The following is a 19,980-nucleotide window of genomic DNA, read 5'->3' on the forward strand; positions in this document are numbered from 1 at the left end:
TTGGAAGCAAAACCAGGCTGACAAAGACATTTTTATGAAGTGCTTGGACCTATTTGATTTAAACCAATCAGAGGCAAGTTTTGGACAAGTCAGGCCTTCAGCGACAATGATGCATTCACAGGCATCGTACCATTTCTGCTATGCCTTAAATAAAAACACTGATTCTTTTCAGCAACCTGCACTTTCATTATTACACTCATTAATAAACCAAAAGTGTCCAACTAATATACAAGCAACATTTACTGAGGAACCAGCTACTTTTTTCTTGTTGAAAAAAGAAAACATTTACTGGAAACATGAACCACACTGCATGAAAAATAAATCGGTGGATAATGCATAGTAATCACTCACTGCTTCTCCATCTTCTAGGAAAGCAAAGTTGGTGGTAGGGAAATAGGAGGAGGAGCTCGTCTCTGTATTAGAGTGAAAATGAGAGCCCAAGTAAACGGGCAGCAGAGCACGAACTCCAATCAGATGTTAAGGGCATCTCCAGGCTAGATGTTTGCTCACAAAATCCTGACCCTTTACAACTCCTTGAGCTTTCTTGAATACGATGGCCTTTCCCCAACCTTGTCATTTCTGTCCTAATTGTATGAGCACAGCCTATAACTAGCAAGAATGAATGAAATCTGCCAGCATCACCCAACACAGTTGTAGCCAAGAGCTTCAGCCTTTTCTTTGACCTAAGCATAAATGGTTCAGGTTCCGGGACAGATCTCGGTATACTCTTCCCTTCTTTGGCAGAAACATCAAAGAGAAGACATGTAGAGCAGCAATTCCCAGACATTTCTCTCCACCACAAAACACAGGAGTATGGATGATTCCTTTGAGAACATAGTTCATATGAGTGAGAGTGGCATTATGGGAAGCACAGTCTGATTAAAACAAAAAAACACAAACCTACCAAAATTTGCAGATGATTGACTTAAAGTATTATAAATGATTAATTATTCATGACATCCCTTATAGTGACCACAACAATGCAAAACTTAGATGGTAGAAAGGAAATGCCTACTATAAAACTCTTTGAGGAGAACATAGGCAGAACACACTTTGACATAAATCACAGCAATATCTTTTCAGATCCACCTCCTAGAGTAATGAAAATAAAAACAAAGATAAACAAACAGGACCTAATTAAACTTAAAAGCTTTTGTACAGCAAAATAAACCATAAACAAAACAGAAAAGACAACCCACTGAATGGGAGAAAATATTTGCAAATGAAGTGACTGACAAGGGATGAATGTCCAAAATATATAAATAGCTCATGCAGCTCTATATGAAAATAATAACCCAATCAAAAAAAAGTGCAGAAGATCTAAGTAGACATTTCTCCAAAGAAGACATAAAGATGGCCAAAAGGCATATGAAAAGATACGCAACACCACTTATTATTAGAGAAATGCAAATCAAAACTACAGTGAGGTATACCAGTCAGAATGCCATCATCAAAAAAGTCTACAAACAACAATACTGGAGAGAGTTAGGAGAAAAGGGGCCTCTCCCACCTGTTGGTGGAAATGTAAATTGGTCCAGTCACTGCAGACAATGGTATGGAGGTTCCTTTAAAAACTAAGAATTACCATATGATCTAGTAATCCCACTCCTGGGCATGTATCTGGAGAAAACCATAATTTGAAAAGATACATGCACCCCCAATGTTCACTGCAGCACTGTTACAATAGTCAAGACATGGAAGCTACCTAAATGTCTATCCACAGAGGAATGGATAAAGAAAATGTGGTACATACGTACAATGGAATATTACTCAGCCATAGAAAGACTGAAATAATAGCATTTGCAGCAACATGAATGGACCTAGAGATTACCAAACTCAGTGAATCAGAAAAAGACATATCACTTATGAATAGAATGTTTTAAAAATTGTATGAATGAACTTACTTACAAAACAGACACATTTCAAAAACAAACATGGTTCCAAAGGGAACTGTGGGAGAAGGGATAAATTAGGAGTTTGGGATTAAATTATACATACTACTATATATAAAACAGATAATCAAAAGGACCTACTGTATGGCATAAGGAACTCTACTCAATATTCTGTAGTAACCTATATGGGAAAAGAATCTGAAAAAGAATGGACATACGTGTATGTTTAACTGAATCACTTAGCTGTACCCCAGGAACTAACAACTTTGTAATCAACTATACTCCAATATAAAATAAAAATTAATTACAAGAAAATGCCAGGAACCGGGATGATGACCTTGCTATTCACCCTGCAACAGCTGCTCTAACCTGGGTTTCGGGTTCTGCACAGCGATTTCTAGGTTGGGGTGCCGTGTGCCCCCCAACACAGTTGACTGCTGTCTCTCAGCTCCAAACCCACCCTTCTGCACTCTGCCTGGTGATACTGGGATTGGGATGACACAAATTCCAAGTCTCTTGTCAGCCATCTTCCTACTGGGGTTCTGCAAATGGCCCTAGCAGGCCAGGCCAAGGGAGGAGGGACTGCCTCCCATTTTGCTTGCCCTTCCTTTCAGTGCCACGCCAGCAGGAACTTAGCAGCGGCTGCTGGTTCCAGCCTCTGCTTCTTCCCACTGTCCCTGAACAGTGTCCTCTGAGATGGTCTGGCACCAGCCACCTGCATGCACCTCCACAGTGCCCCCTTGAGCTCCTGAAGCACAGCACTCCCTGGGTGCCTCACCTGTGAGGACCTGAAGCCCAGGCTGCTGAGACCACTGTCCCAGCTTCCGGGTGGTGATAACATAAGCTCTTTATTCTCTCAATCCTAGGAAACCTATGGTTAGTGCCTCTGTGTGAGTGGACTGCTTCACACCAACACTTGTTTAGGCAATTCCCTATAGTAAGTTCTCTTTGTTGAATACTTAACTGTGATTTTTTATTTTCCTCCCTGGATCCTGACTGATACAATGACCAAAGAAAATTCTAGATTTGGAAGAGTAACTGACATAGCTTTTCAAAAACTTTATTCCAGCGGGAGACCAAAACTTTATGAATTTTGCTCCCAAGAATGAGAGAAGAAAAGTCTCTAAAAATCTTTAATAATGCTTTTTAGTTGCTGCAGTTGGAGGTACTTCTATTAGAATTTTCCATTTTGACTGACTGCAGGCATGTGGGATTCTGCTACTGCAGGAAGAGGTAAATCATGAAACAAAGTACACAACCTTCAAAAGAACGTATCTTGGCATTTGAGATTGCAGCTATTTTTATACACACAACTGCTTGAGTAAAGTAAACACAGGACCGTACACATGTACCTGCTGCTATTAAACCCAAGCCTTTTTCTATCCCAGAGCTTATCTGTTATTTGACCATGTGACGCTTTGTGATACATTTGATTACTTTTTCACTCCAATGAGGTGAGCTAGCTCACAGCTGAGATAACACTCCTTTTCTCAAAGTTTAATCCCTATCTGGTTCTTTAAGTGTGATGGGTCACATGTTGGGGACATTTGCACGTGAAGCCAAGGGAGGTTCACTAGCATAATAAAAACTGTCTGAAGTGGACAGCGTGTCTAACGAAAACGTTTTCATTAAAGCTTTGACTCATAATCCAACAAGAGGACTCTGATACCTCAGCTGCCACTTACAGAACACTCACCCCAGATGCCAGTGCCTTTTTGTACTAGAACTTCAGTGCTGCACCCGCTGCCAACAGTGAGAGTATGGTCTTTTGTATTAAATACTGAAATACACTCACTTAAAAACAAAAAATCCAATGCAGTATCCTGCAACAATGCTATGAAGAATAGTAATTTGAATTTCCATTATCAATTAAAAAAAACTTTCTGGATTATAACACTGTCAAATAAAGCAGTTTCTTGGGAATACTTTGTGAGGCTTTTTCATAGGGTTCTAAACCCAACTTAATTTACTACGATTATACCTATAAAAACATTGTAAATTTCACCAAATGGCCATATGAAAAGGGACTCTGTAAAGTGCAGTGCAGATAAAAATACAATTGGACTAGAAATATGACTAAGAGTTGGTGTGTGATGTGACACTGTCTGAAGATGCATTTGTGTGATCAAAGATGGGTGTTAAGCATGTGGGTTGAAGCTGGGATGGTAACTGATGATGTGAAGAGCAGCCATCAATGTGGACTTGTGTTATACTTTTCAAAGGAGCAAGCGATACGGCCTGTTTGCTCAGCTGTGTCTTGACTTCATCCCATCCATGGCCATTATGAAAAACACACCCAGACACCTCTACTTGGACCTCACAAGCTCTGAATGTGAAACCAAGAAGCTGAGTCTGTCCGGACTTCTGCAGGGATATGCCAGTGATAAGGGCGTTGGTATGACCTAAACAAGTATGGACTGAAAACACAGACCAATGATAACACATGATTTATCCTAAGTGGTCTTCAATTTTGTGGGGCACACAGTCCTAATGCAAAGGGGACAATTCCCATGGATACAACCCTCATAGTACGCTAATTTGGCATTATTTCTTCTTTGCATTATTATCATCACCTTTCTGAAAGAAGCTGAAATTATTAGAAAACCAAAATACACAGAGCTTGGCAAGAAAGGATTCCCTGGGTCAAAAGCACAGAAGAAAAACACCAAGATGGGGAAAAAAGACAACAGGTCTTATCTAGGAACAATTTTCTTATTAAAGAAATACTTACTGTTCAATATTAGTACTTTGAACATTAATACATTTCTATGCTAATACAGTCACATGGCAACTCCACAGTAATACCGCAGACCTGTTTGCCAGAAGCTGAAAGTTCTCATAGTGAATGAACCTACGGAGCACACAGAATATACTGAATAATCCATGCTTGTGGTTGGGGGGGAGTATCAGTATTGTCAGACAGGGTTATAGGATAAAACCAAACTAGGAGAACATCTAATTCTATTAGCGCCTGTAACCACAGAAAGCCAGGTCCCCTAAAAACCACACGGCGGTGTGCAAAGTAAAACGCCAGGGATGTTTCCCGTTTCCTCAAAGGTCTTACGCTTGACGCGTTCACTCTGAATTCACACACTGTTCGTGAAGCGCCGACTTCCCACGCACGGGCGTCCTACCTCTCGTAATGCCTGCGGGTGCACGTGGCGGCGCTGGTGCTCCCAGGGTTACCGCCCAACTCATCGTAAATATGCTTCCACTGGCGGCGGGCTGTTATCTGAAAAAGTGGCAATGAGAAATTCAGTCTTGCACCGTAAGAGATTCGCAGTGCCAGGATTCAATACATATGCAACAGTCAGAAGAGAACAACAGTCTGTCCTGGCAACCCAGAAACAGAGAAGTCCAAATGGGTCTGTGGGGAGACTCCTGGGCTTCCGGGAAGATCTCACTTTTAGCACTTCGCTTTACAGTGAAAATGGAATTCCGCTTTGGGCTCTGTATCTTGTCACCCTTACAGCATTTTTATCCAAGATATCTCCCTGGGTATTCATGTAGTTATTTGCCCCCAAGATCCCAAATGCATACTCTGTTCCTTTATGTAATGTGATTAAAGCATCAAAATACAGATTTCAGCTAAAATATGTCTTAGTATATCCATTTAAATGAATCAGAATTAACACTGGTTACTTGAGGGATATGGTAATGGGTGGCTGAGTACACAGGTAAACACAGAATTTCCATAAAACATACTTCTGTATCTTCTGATTTTTGAACTACTGTGATGTGTTACCTAAATTACTATACAAATTAATAAAAATGATCAAGTTGGTTATGAAATTTCTAGTCCTCTCAGGCTGTATTTTTATGCCAGCTGTGCTAACCACCAGAACAAAACCAAAATGTTAAACTGTCTTATGTCACAAGCTGTTTATTTTTCTTCACTCAGGTCAGGAAAATGGGATATTGATGAAACCCTATGAAAATTAACATATTCCAAAGTTAAAATGTAAGGTCCGTATTTCACTGAGTTGGGTGAATAAAAACAAACAGCTTGTAATATACTGAAAGGCATACTATGGTCTTGTTTTTCTTTAATTTTATTTTTATATATAAATTAAAATTTTAACAAAATAACAGATGTACAATCTGGCAAATGATTACTTTGGGGAAACCACGTCATCTACTACATATGAGCAATCCAGTGTTTCCTTGAAACTGCAGAGATAGAGCAAGTTCTGAGATCCTTGTGAACATTTCCAAACAGGGCTCTGAGAAAACTCTTGGTATTGGAATGTGTAGGGAGCTGGGCGTGGCATTTAAATAAGCAGAACAGGAGGCATCTTTCGAAAAACACCGCAGAGCTAACAGCGGAGTTCACTTAGGGCTAGAGGCGTGAAAAAAAAACTCAGTGTGTAACCAGGGGCTCCATAATTGTGAACCAAGGAGGAAAAGGGTGGTTAAATGTTATAGGTTAAGTGGTACCTGTTTCAAGTAAAAAGAACCCCTTCATTTCCATAAGCCCTTAACAGGCCCAAGTAGGACCTCGCGACAACGTGAGTCGTGTATTGTTCACTTTCCCATGAAGCATTCTTTAATCAATTTGTTTCAATAGTTCTCATCAGACTGAACCACCTCTTACATCTACTAGCAGGTATAACTAAAAATCCTCCTGTATTTGTAGCTTGGTTTAGATTATAATAATAAATGTTTTCAAGGCCCTTTAAAAATACTCAAAATACATATTTTGGTAATTATTTTATATTTAATTACAGTCTCCCTCCAACCTTTTACATAATACAGTTACAGGTTGGTCTGTCCTAGACCTGTGTACACAAGAAACAGGATACCCTTCTTCCACGCATCTACATTATTCCTCAAAGCTCTTAGAAGACGGAGGCCCTTGGAACAAGACTGTGTGAGTTCCTGTAGTCACTTTAGAAGAAATCATCACTGTATTTTCTATTTTGTAAAGAGTTTTCATATCCATGATATCATTTACTCCTCCCATCAGCCTGTGAGGCAGACTATAGGAATCTCATTCACAGGCAAAGGAAACAAGTCTCAGAGAGGTTGCACGATTTGCCTAAGGACACACAGCAGCAGAGTGGGAATGCCAGGACTCATCCCAATGTCTTATGGTCCCAAGAGCAGACTTTTTTCCACTACGTCAAAGCAGCCTCCATATCAGAATGACCTGGTGAATGATGTGGCAGGGTGATAATACAGAACTCCAGGGGCCTTTTGCTTCAAAGGAGGGAGATAACTGTGGGACCCATTGCTTTTGCTACAAATTCTGAAACTCTCACTAGTGGGAAAATAGCGCAGCTAGGAGGTCAGCAAGAATCTAAGGCAGGGGGTTGGGTTAATAGCTCTCTGAGATGTTACTCTCTTAAAGTATCTGTTAGAACTGTGGTTGCCGCCACCCTGCCCACTTGGTGAACAGAGATTGACCATTAAATCATGAATAAGTCCCAATCTGATCAGAATCTGTCTATTCACCCGTGCATTCACTCACCAAACATTTATTGAACCTCTCCCATTTGTTGGGTACTGTGCCAGCAGCTGGGCGGCCACAGTGCAAACCCAACACCTGAGATGCCTGCATCCTAGTGGCAGATTCCAAAAATCAACACATGACCAAATATATAAACAAAGGAATACTGATTGTGAAAAATATAGTGAGTAAGAGACCACTGCTGACAGGGATATGCGTGCAAACCGGCCATGCTCCCCACCCACAGCCTATCATCCATACTGAGGTATGCCTATCACAGAAATGACAAAACTTCTTTGAGAATAAATAATGAATTATCAAAAAGAACAAAAACAAAGTCTTCCTCACACTAGGATTGAAACTGTGGCAGCAGGAAGCCAGCATCAGTCACCATTCGGCGTTAATAAGCCCTGTGCAGCTGGCTAGAGGTCTGTGTTAGGCCCCTAGTAGCAGATTCTGCTGTTTAAATACAGTTTTTTTTTTTGTTTTGTTTTGTTTTTTAACCAGTGGAGAAAAGACAAGGGCCGGGCCTTCAAGGAACTGGGCTCTCTGTTTACTGAGCTTCCACTGGCCAGCCTAGATGAATCAGGCCATTTTGAGATATTTTCTTTCCACAGGAAAGTCATAAAATGTGCTCTTTCCAACTGCTAAATGCTTTTAAGTACACAGGTCTCCTGGGTATACATCTCTCCTTTTTTTTGTGCCCAGATGCGCTTTTAATTCAAATGCTGACCATAGGCTCTACAGCATGAAACGCCTCAATCCTCGCCTTGTCCAAACCTACAGGGGGTCGCAGAGCCCCACGAGGAGAGAGGGGAGGACAGAGCCCTCCTTCCAGGACAGCCCTGGGCACTGTGCTCCCACCTGTGTGCGTCTGCCTTCTGTTCTAACTCGCTCTTTCGTCATGCCTGGGCATGCATTTGCTCAGGGTTCTTATTCTGTTGTCCTCCCTGCATGTGTTTAAGCTTTAAACCCATCTAGGGGTAGGAGCAGCGTCTGCCTCCTGGTATCTGGCCCCCAGCCCCACTCAGCTGGAAAGTTTGATCTAGCTGCGGAGTCAGTTTGATCAACTGTTCATGAAGCCTCAGGCTTCCCGGTCATGTTCATGTTTCAACCTGACCCACTATTTTAGGTTTTAAAGGATACAAAGAACTCTGGCTCTCTACTTCCTAAAGAAAAACTCCATCCACGCGGTGACGTCTCTCCCATTGTGCTTCCCCTGTCCCCCCTCAAGGGCCTGACTTGGACAGTAGGGATTCTTGACAGCCTGTCTTCTGCTGCTACTGTTCTAGGGCCTGTACTGGGTACAGAGGTCCTCCTTAGTGTGGATAAGACCCACAAAACTGTGAAAAGCACTCTACACCTGTCATATTCACAAAGTTCTCATTCCTTATAGTTACCCCTCTGTTTCCAAGGACCTCGCTGCCCCTCCCCGTGGATAACAAAATTCATGAATGCTCAAGTCTCATATAAAATTTGCATATAACCTATGTACATCCTTCTGTGTACTCTAAATCATCTCTAGATGAGCTATAACACGAAATACCATGTAAATGCTGTATAAATAGTTGCCAGTACTTCACAAATTCAAGTTTTGCTTTTTGGAACTTTTCTGGGATTAATTTTTTTTTTTTTTCCTGATCAAAGATTGGTTGAATTTTCAGATGTGGAACCCACAGATACAGAGGGCAGACTGGAAAGTGGTTTTTAGACTCTCTTTAGAATTCAGGTGGTGTTTTAAAAGTGGCCTGAAATTAACTCTCAACAATGCCAGTCCTTGAGAAGAAAATGGACCCAGTGAGTAGGAAAGGAATCTGTCCCTCCTCTAATTTTATCTGATGAAAATGTTCTGTTACTTAAAAAAAAAAAAAAGAACTGGAAAATATTTTAACCCCAAACAGTCTTGGAGCCTTGATTTTCCTACCTTTGGAGTCACTAAGATGAAATAATTTTGGTATTTTGTGGCCCGGTGAGGAAAGTCATTGGAAAACTTTTAGGACAACAGCGCGCCCACTATGGCATGACTTTGTAAGAGTGTGCAGGATGTGGTTAGGAAGTCAAAAGGAGTTTGCCTGTGAGCAGTGTTGCCCGCGCTGTTGTGAGAAACAGCCTTTTTCTCAGGACACCTTGAGGGCGGACTGAATTCAAGGAAGATGACTTTTTTTTCCTGGTAGTACTCCAGGAACTGGAGCCTTTCAAAGCTACATGACATCATCTTTGGCCTTGAGAATTTTGAATTAAGCAAGAGGCTTTGTCTGTCCAGAGAACTAGGGTTAGATTCAGAGGATGTCTTGAAATGATGTCAAAGCCAGAATCTGATGTCAAGGCCTAATCCTTCCAGCAAGAAGACAAGTGGCTTCTTCCAGCTGTGAAATAGTGGTCCTGTCTCACCCCTGGGGAGAGGCGGGACTGCGAGCTGGCATTCTTAGAAGGCAACACACTTGCTCTTGCGTGGTCCTCTGCCTCTAGGATAAGATTTACTCAACCCATTTCCCAACTCTACCTCTCTCCAAATATTGCCTCTGGCTCGCCAGCAAATGTTTAGCCAAATGGAAATCACTTTAGCAAACCACCATCAACATGCTGCATCCTGGTAATACCCCAAGCTACTCTACAAGCCTTAACTACTTCACCAGGCACTGAAGTGAAGACCTTCTTAGCTCATCAGCAAAACTTTATTCAGTTCTGTCTCCTCCACTGTAGGTGACCCTCAAATGTTTGGAAGGAGAAATCAGATATATGATTGTTAAAGAAGACGTCTCATTGCCAACCAATCAAAATGCCAAGATGATGTGTTTTAGGAAATCAAATCCATTCAATATGTTTATGATCTCTAAACCTAGGGATGCAGAGACATGATACATATTTCTAGCAAAAGCAGAAGAGGCCAAGAGAACAGAACATAGCTATTAGTTGAATGCTACAAAGGCTTAAAATAGAACTTCTGCTCTTTAAAAAAAAAAAAAATTCAATTTGAGGGCTGTGAAGGACTAAAATGAAATAATCCATAATCCACAATTCAAACCAGAAGGTTTGGAATAGTTTATAACCACAAACAAAAACAAGCCAATTAAAATGGCCTCTTCTTATAACCAGAAGGAATTCCAGAGAGATCTCTTTATCCAATCACAAGTTAACAGCAGAAGAAATACATCTACAGATTTTAAACTTGCAAGTTTTTACTATTACTGAGTATTTACATCTTCCAGACTTCTTGACCCATCTTCTAAGGTCACACATTTTTCTCAAGAATCAGAAAATCTCAACTAGTTAGTTGGTATATCAGGTAAGGTTCGTATTAAGGTCAAAGAAATGACTGAAAGATGCTACCAATGAAGGTAGACTATTAGATCTTCTTTCCCCAAAGCATCACCCCAAAACATAAAAATATACATAAGAGACTGCTGAGGATGCAAAGCACAAAGAATTTATAAATCTCTTCCTCCTAGTGATGATGTTACAGAGGTTGAGATAATTGTGCACGAAATTCTCAGCAGTTCAAAATTTGAAGAATGCCAGGATGACCCCATTCAACTCATTTCATCTCCTTGTGCCTCAGTTTCCATATATGGAGCAGGGCAAGGATCTTTTTCTGCACAAAGGCCAATTCATGAAAAATAAAAATGTGAGGGGGTTACACTTTTCCTTATTCAAAATGAAAATAGCTCATCGAGTCCCAATTTAGATCGCCACTTTACCAAATGGAAAAATAATCGTTGGAAACTTTGTGCTGCTTTTGAGCCAAGGAATGTTAATATTCTGGCATGTTTATCGTGTTTATTTAGTAATAGCCTGAAGACAACCTTCTCATCTTTGATACTTAGATGGGGGCCGCATTTTGAAGCTAGGAGTCCTGAAGTTTAATAATAATCATTGTTACCATTAGCTTTGAATTAACAGAATCTGGGCAGTTTTTTTTTTTTTTTAAGGAAAAGGATTCTCAAATTCTCAGGCCCAGGCCCCACTCTAGAGGTAATATATGAGAGACCTAGAAAACTAGTTACACTTTAAAATTCCCCATTGAAAATCTGAGCTGCAGTTCTTGAGTAGCCTCTGCAAACCACTGATCTAGAAGATTCCAAGATCTCTTTTGAGCTCTAAATGACAACTCTACACTTGCTTCTGATAGCAGATGATCTCACAGATAAGTATCCTCTAGTAAGGCTGTGATGACAACTTAAGTCCTCAGACTTTGGATATTATTAATATATCTCCTGGACTGACTTCAAAACTGAATCCTCACTGAACATCTCACAATTTTATTAGTCAAAATATACTAAAGAGAAATGTTTTCTATACTTCAGAGGTTCAAAAGCTTAAAGGTAAAATCAGAGTGGCAAACTCAAGGGCCTGCAGGGCCAGCAGGTAGTAGGAGGCAGGTTTTAGAAAGGAAGGAGGAAAAGGAGGAAAGAAAAAAGGAAGGGAAAAAAATCCCACCAGTTGGTTTTATTCAGTTTATGGCCTCAAATATAGATTTTATAGTGAGACAGTCACACAGATTCACTGCTTAAGATGAGATGGAAAAATGTGGCATATTGTGAAGAATGCAGGGACCCAACAAAGGGTGAAGGAGCTGAAGGGTGAAGTGGAGAGGAGAGGAGGAAAAGGACAGCCCCACAGGTCACCAGTGCCCCCTTTGTGGCTTGGCTCAAGAGATGTGAAGCACATAACCAGATGGAAAGCAGGTGCCAGTCTGGTCTTCCATGTTTTCCAGCCCAGTCTTTCTCTCCACTCTGTCTAGCACAATACAGGGCAGGCAATACAGGCGGCAAAACACAACACTTAACTTGCTGTCAATCTTCATGATCCCAAGCCCTCACTGCCAGCATCCAAGGACCTCCTTCCCTAGGCTCCATCCTTCCCTCTGAATTCCCCTTCATGGTCATTTACCCCAGCCACCTAGTGACTCTAAGTTACTCAAACTTGCTATACCTAACTTCATTCTACCTACATAGTTTGTTTCCCCGTTTGACTGTCTCATCCTTAGAAGACCATAATCTTTCACATCTAAATTCCATCCGTTCTCCAATATTCTGCTCAAGTGGCATCAGACCTGTCAGTCTTTCTTTCTCATCTCTAAATGAGGAAGTACTTTACCCAAACAGCGCAACTGATCTTCTCCCACTCTGTCTTACAACTGATGCCTTTCCTGGGTGGTAAGCAACTGGAACCCCTAGCCTAAATATTTTTATGTTCCCCAGAGTGTCTAACACTGCATATTATACTTATAAGATGCTCAATAAATATGTGGTCAGGTGATCCGCTGATTGTGTGATCATTCAGTCATTCATTCAACAAAAGAATAATCACTGTTTGCTCAAAGAGTACTGCAAATGCCTTCAAAGTCATCAGAAAATTTCTATTATATTTTCTACACCAGTCTGCTGTTGCTCGTTAAAAAAAAAAAACTCTGGTGCAAATACGTAAGATACAAAAGCAGGAAAAACTGATTCAGTGAAATTTTCTGGCTCTCTCCCTATCAGTGAGTAACAAAAAAATTCCTGGGTTTCAAAAGACATTTCATAATGTTATGCAATATCATGTAACTATCTGCAGTCAGAGTTCATAAGAATGTGTATTCCTATTCTGAACATTAAAGGTTAGACTTAAAAGTCTGGGCTATGGGGTGGACTGCTAAATTTATGAGACTAACACTGAATAAGTTATCATCTTTTTCACATGCACGAAAGCTATAATTAGCTCAAGATTTTACAAAACTATGAGCCACAGTGGGAAGGAGTAAATCTCCCTGCCTTATTAACAGATCCAACCAAGTGAAAAACTACATTATTTATTTTTCAGTGGTGCACTCAGTAAAACAGAAATTTTAAGCAAATTATATCTATGAAATACATGTTTAAATATAGTTCATATAAGTATCTGACTTCCTTATAAACATGTATTGCCTATATAGTAAACATTTTACATGCATATAGACTCACAAAGAATTCTTAGAATACCAAGTTATTAATTATAGATTAATACCAGATCAATTAATACCAGATTATCTGACTCACGTATTGCTTGCCATCTTTTTCCCATCCCAAGCCCCTGACATCAAACCCTCATATTAGTTTGTGGAATAAAATGCTATATCTGGCAAGAAACACTAGTTATTATTTTGGGTTAAAATGAGTTTCACTTTCTTGACTTTCTGTCTCTGGCATCTTACTTTGATACAGAGATATACCGCAGGTTACTCTGTAAGGAAAAAAAAAAATAATGTCTTCAATTGTAGAAGAAACTGCACAACTCAATCTGATCACTATGTGGAGGAGAAAATCTTTCCAATGACGACATCTTCCTATGTCACTTGATTTTATTACAGATGTCATCTCTGTATGCTATATTAGTGCAGCTCTTTCTTCTTCTTTTCAAGATTCTAATCTAAGTCTGTTGCTCTAACATTTTATCGGTTCAAAATTCATGCTGTAAAAATCCGTGGCCATCAAATTTTCCTGTAAGCTAAAAATAACCCGTTCCTGTCAGTTAGAATTAGCTGATAAAGAGTGTCGGAGCCTGTTCTGAGTAAGTTTGATAACTTCCTGTTTATGCAGCACTGACCCTTGTCTAATAAAGCTTCTCTGCTCTAGAATGAGAGGAGATTCTGCTGCATTCTATTCCTTAATGGCCAATACTGATTACTTCTGAAAGCCTTTAATACATTTCCCATATTAGACATGAACAGATGTCAGGTATGTTGCCAAGGGAAATTTCTTTTATGCAATCTTGGCTTGTTGTACAATAATAGCCCTTTCTCAACATGGGAAAAAATTACAGACCTAACTAATTTCCCTGACAGGGGAGAGTTACATATGTTTTCCACTTGTAGTTTTTACGACAAGTTTACAATTTTGCCAAACCTGGAACTAATTGGGACCGCTTCCAAAAGCGGCCCAATAAACCCCCAAAAGTGTACGGCCATTTGAAAAGGCAGTCAGCGACGGTCATGTTTGCATTTTCTCCATTTTGGTCAAAGCAGGGTGGGGGTAGGGGGAGTTAGATTGCAAAATTATTTCGTTTAAGTTGCTTAAACACTTACTGTTTCATATCCTCCCAGTTTTTGAGCAGCTTGAAACATAGTCCAAAGGTTAACTGTTAGAGGGACAATAAGTATTTAGATAAGCATTGCATTAACATATTTCCAAGAAATGTCAATTAAAACATTTTGTTTTGTTTTTTCAATGAGAAAGAGAAATAAAAAGAATTATTAACGTAACCCAGAGAGCTAAGTTCTTGGGAAACAATCTGCCAACGGGTATTCAACAACAGGGTATATTAGTACCACTTAAAATATTTCTTAAGAAACAGTCACAGATACGGAAACGGTTCTACTTTTAGGATAAAGGACAACACAGTGTTTAGTCCCGTTGCCATCAGCAGACCAAGGGAAGCTACGTTACAGCCTCCTTGAGAAGAGCATGGGATTTCAAAACACGGCTTGTCTTGTAGGACCCTTAGAAAGCGGCCATTGATTCAACAGTAATATGTAATGCCTCCTTCAGAGAAGAGCTCTCCATAATCAATAAATACCAGCCACGTTAATATATGATTACCTTCACAGAACTTCTGACGGCAGCAGTGTATTAAAAGCTCATAGCATATTTCGCCATCGCATGGTGCCTTGCGCTGAGCAGGTAAATACGTAAGCCACCCTTGAGGGTGCGGTTCATTCCCAAAGGAACTGAAATGTGCCCACCTCGTCCCCTGACTTACTTGCCTGTGTGACGGTGCAAATACGTATTTTTAAAAACAAATCTCTCTTCACAGGGCGTGCGTGTGTTTATGCTGTTAATCATCTATGCCAAATTACTGGTAACCCTGTTCATTTGTACTAATACCATGCAATGGGACTGCTGTGGATTTGATTCTTTCATAAGAGGGGAAAATTGAACTTCATGTAATTCTTTGGTAAAGGAAATGAAGAATAAAATTAAAACAACAACAACAACAAAAAAACGGCTCTTTGACACAACACTTTCAAAAAGCCTCACTGAACCTTGCACTATTTCAAAGCTATCAAGAGGCCTGCCTCAGCCTTGAGTTAATCTGAACCAATGCATAATGCAACAAAGCTGTTCATAGTACATTAATTTTACTTCTATTTCAAGCAGCCAGTTTTCAGACAAACATTGTAATCATTCGTAGTTATATAAGTTTATAATGGCTGCGAGTGTTCTCTTGCAATCAGTGCCAATTGCTATTAGGTATGTAAATTGTTATGTAAAACATACAGGTTTGACATTCTTCATCAGAATGACACATGGTTTTAATCTAGGAAGAGACATTTGGAGAAAATACTATTTCAAACCAGGGGCTCATCGCTTTGTGTACCACAAAATCCAGACAGAGGTAAAATATATACTCAGTTGTGAAATCAGGACAGGGTCTGGGTTTCTTCTCTTTTTATATGGAATTCTGCTCAGCCATGAGTTCCCTGTTCCTCTCTAAAATATATGATGATGCTTACACGTACATGTCAAAGTAATTCAAAATTGGGCCCTCAGTTCAAATTTGTGGATTTCTTGTTTCCTCTGAAGTCATCAGGTCTTTGTTATCTCTTAACAAATTTGGGGCTTAGGAAATATGTTTTCTCTTTGTGGTTGTTTTGTCCATCTTTAAATGTCCTCCTTTTAAAAGCTGTCTTTTCACAGGCAACATCTGTGCCTAATAAAACTACGTCATGTTATTATCTCAGAAGAAAGGCGTTACAGACACTCAAGATTGACAAAACAGAAAATGAGAAACTTTCAACATGTCTATTTCCAGTCATAATCAGTGGATTCAAGCCTATAAATATCTCACTGCAACTGCCCCAGAAGGGAACAATGTAGCAGAAAGAGGCAGGGGGAAGAAATTCCTGGCCTGGATGATTTGTAGATTTAGTATAAACAGAGTATCATCCCCAGTAGAGGATTTCAACATAAGCCTGAGTCAAAAATTTCCAACCCCCAATTCAAAGAGTCTGAGTAGCTTTGATATTTCAGAAATGAAAACAAGTATACTTACTCTGTTTAAAACCTAAATAGGGTATTCGTTCTATTGGCGTCTTTCTTTCTTTCATGTATTTATAAAGTGCCACCAGGAAGGCCTGCTCGTCGGCCCTACACTCTTCACCAATGGCAACCTTTGGTTTTTCTTCATTGGAGACTTTTTTACAATTATTATGGTTATTCTTCGGTTTGTTCAAGGCTGACCTAGCCTCACATTTCACCTGGAAAGGGGGAAAAGAAAAAAAAAAAAGGCCATGTCAAATCCAGCGCAGCTCTGGGATTCCTACAGGGATATAGCTAGAGACATCGTCCACTGAGTGGGAAGGGGGAAACCAGGAAACCATCCTGGCCCTGAAATAGCTCCTAGAGCATCACAGACCACGGATGGTGAATTTCTGAGAGGGGCCGGAAACTGCGGTAGGCTTTGGGGTACTATAACCTTGGTCACAAGTACTCAATGCTAGAGACGAGAGCCATCACACACAGTATGTAAACAAACGGATGAGGCTGTGTTCCAATAACATCTTATTTATAGAAACAGGTGGTCAGTGGGCCATGGTTTGCCAAACTATGCCAGCCTCTTTTAGACTCCTTACCAGCATGTTGATGTGAAACCAGAAAGTGTTTACACCTGCTGGGACCACTCTCCTGTCTCTTTATACACTTTATTTTCCTAAGGGGTACCAGTGGTTACTGTCATCATGGAAGGAACCCTGCGTTCTTAGTAAGAGTCCCAGGTTCTGCACTTTGGATCAAGATGAAAGGCAAGTGCATTTCTTCATAGTAAACTGATCTTGTTGCAACTCTTCCCAGCAACCTGGAAAAACAGGCCAATGCTGGCTGATGTCGGGAGCACCGGCAGAGTCTCCGCCATCCGTCACCCGAGCGTGATGCCCAGACACACCCCCCATAGGAAACCAGACACCCCCCTCTTTAATGAGGGTGCCTAGCTTTTCAGTCAGCTCTGAAAATCTCGTAGATGTTAAGTGGCCACAAAGGAAAAAGTAGAGGTCAAGTAAAAACCCAGGAGGAGTAAGTGAAAAGCTTCAGAATTAAAAAAATAAATGGTGGTAAATGGACCACATGGAGCAGCTAACCCCACGTTCCCGCCTCACTGCCATGTTCTACAAGAGGCCTTTGATGCTTGTTAAATAATACGCTAAGGTGCTGAGCTGTTTTAACTGTCAAAGGGGGAAGTACAAAGGGTCAAGCTTCAAGTTCAAGTGCGCCCACGGGGAAGGAGTAGGTTCCAATATTCTTTACATCTCCGACCTAACATCGGCGAGGAGAGGACGAGTGTCCGGGAAATATGGTGAATTAACATGTCCCACACAGTCGACAAGGTTTTCCCTTTCAGATTCCTGACCCCTCTCTGTCCTTCCATTCAGATTCTCCTTTGCAAGCACTAAGAACATAAAAGGCTATGCTTATTTATTAAAGGGAAACATCTCCTCTACAAGGGTTTTCTTTATTGCTGATTCTCTCACAGGAACACACCAGTTTAATATCTAGATGGGTCCTGAAAAAAATAAATAAATAAAACTTCCTGCACAACTCATTCAACCCAGCCTCTAGATAAGATTTTCATTTTTAAAGGGCAGTGGAAATGGGATGAAAACATTTTCCCATGTAGGATTTCTACTTACAGTTATTTTCAAACTTTAGTACTTTGTAACATTAGATTAAGGCGAGCATCCTGGGAAACTTTATGTTGTCATCATTTTTCACTGCCAAATTTTAGATTGTTGAGTCTAAAGTTCTGATGAAATCTATAATTTAACAGCTCTTTGAAATCATAAAAATCACTCCAGTTCTAATCTGTATTGCTTCCTGGCTTTTTCTGAGTGCTTACTATGTAATCCAGCTCTATTCTAAGCCCTTTTTTGGTGTTATCTCCTTTCATGCTCGTGACCCTAACAGGGCAGGTTATCACCCTCCTATCAGAAATGGGGAGACTGAGGTACGAGAGGAAGAGTAACACGTCCAAGACCATAGGATCGCATCTAGCATCCAGGTTAGTAAGTAGTGAGTTAGGGATTTGAACCTTAGTAGTCTCAACCCACTCCAGTATTCTTGACTGGAGAATCCCATGGACAGAGGAGTCTGGTGGGCTACAGTCCATGGGGTTGCAAAGAGTCAGACATGACAAGTGACTCAGCACGGCATGGCATGGCAGTCTCACTCAAGGACTTATGGTTTTAAACACTATCTTTTACTGACACTCATAAAAATACTAAACTGATAGTCAAAATGTTATTGTTCAGTTGCTCAGTCATGTCTGACTCTTTGCAACCCCATGGACTGCAGCATGCCAGTCTTCCCTGTCCTTCACTATCTCCTAGAGTTTGTTCAAACTCATGTCTATTGAGTCGATGATGCCATTAAACCATCTCATCCTCATGCCCTCTTCTCCTCCTGCCCTCAATCTTTCCCAGCATCAGGGTCTTTTCCAATGAGTCAAAACATTCTTCCAATTAAAAAGTGTATCTTATTACTAAGCATTACAAAACCTATAGCTTAGAAATGTGATTTACCAAGTGAGAAGTAGAAGATAAAGCTAGGTGGTTTCTAGAGTGTAAAGAGCTCCATTCTTTCTGTTGTGTGTCAAGCAAAGGGAAAGAAACCAGCATGAATGCAGTAGCCACAGTGAGCTGGGAACAGCGCCGTGGGCTTCATACAAGCATCCCTGAGTCCCATTTTACAGAGGAAGAAACTGAAGCTCAGCGAGGTGATGTATTTTGGCGTGTGGCTAGGGTCAGGTAGAACTCGGAGTCTAGAACTCAGATCTCCTCACTCTAAACCCCTTAAAAACAGCTCTGCATATAAAATCAGGCTGAATCTTAAGTTTGCAGTGAGAATAGGCCAGAAGTTAAGGGAGTATGAGCTTTGCCCCTCAGTGTCCAGGGAGCTGCCTCACCCATGCAGAAACAACCAGAGACAAAAGGCGGCATGGAGAGCCCACACGAACCCAGCCCAAAGTCATCAGACCCCCGACGACAGGAAAGGCTCCAGGTGCAGCCTGGCTGCCGCCTTCTGGATTGCATCCTGAGCCTCAATGAGCTCTTTCTTGAGTCTGGGGGATTCGGAAGACACGAGCAGTAGTTTCCCTTCACAGACTAACTGCATGCATTTCTCAACATACGTGAGCCCTCTAGAGGATAACTCTGTTTCTGGGTAGGACCAGGTCAAGTTCCTTTGTACAATTTTTCACACTTACCGGAAACTGTTTCAGCATTTTAAGCTACTGAAATATTACACGGGAACTAGTCTTCATGTAGACCTCAAGAAAGCCCAGCCTTTTGATGGTAACAGGTAATTACTATAGTCTGTTTTTCCTGACCTGAGCGCCTTACACTTGTCGAGTTCACTAAGAGCTTTGGGGTTTCCAGAGTGATTGAGGAAGTGCTAATTAAAGGATCCACACTTAATGTTTGCAGTGAACCACCACCTATTTGATATTAACCACATCCTTTCACTGGATTGAGCTGTAACTAATCCAGCCTTCAACCCAGGCAGCAGGATGTGCTGAACCAGCAGGAAAGGAACCAGAGTCTAATTTCTATTTGGTCACTAACTTCCTCGGAAATCCTCATTTTCCTCCTCAAGAAAGCAAGAAGGATAATCCCCGGGGTAAGTTCTTAGGACC

The 19,980-nt window shown here is 40.8% G+C and overlaps 1 protein-coding gene across 2 annotated transcripts in view; it reads right to left on the minus strand.

The window, feature by feature from the left end:
- ARID5B (AT-rich interaction domain 5B) overlaps positions 1 to 19,980 on the minus strand; it is a 192,403-nt gene that overhangs the window by 22,028 nt on the left and 150,395 nt on the right. For both annotated transcript variants that reach the window (XM_005896709.2, XM_005896710.2), the window contains 3 exons: positions 16,351 to 16,555; positions 14,384 to 14,436; positions 5,027 to 5,124 (listed from right to left, as the gene is read on the minus strand). In XM_005896709.2, the coding sequence (XP_005896771.1) occupies positions 5,027 to 5,124; positions 14,384 to 14,436; positions 16,351 to 16,555 (356 nt within the window). The remainder of the gene's footprint in view (positions 1 to 5,026; positions 5,125 to 14,383; positions 14,437 to 16,350; positions 16,556 to 19,980) is intronic.

Source organism: Bos mutus, chromosome 28 (assembly GCF_027580195.1).
Source record: "Bos mutus isolate GX-2022 chromosome 28, NWIPB_WYAK_1.1, whole genome shotgun sequence".
In the NCBI taxonomy this organism is placed as follows: domain Eukaryota; kingdom Metazoa; phylum Chordata; class Mammalia; order Artiodactyla; family Bovidae; genus Bos; species Bos mutus.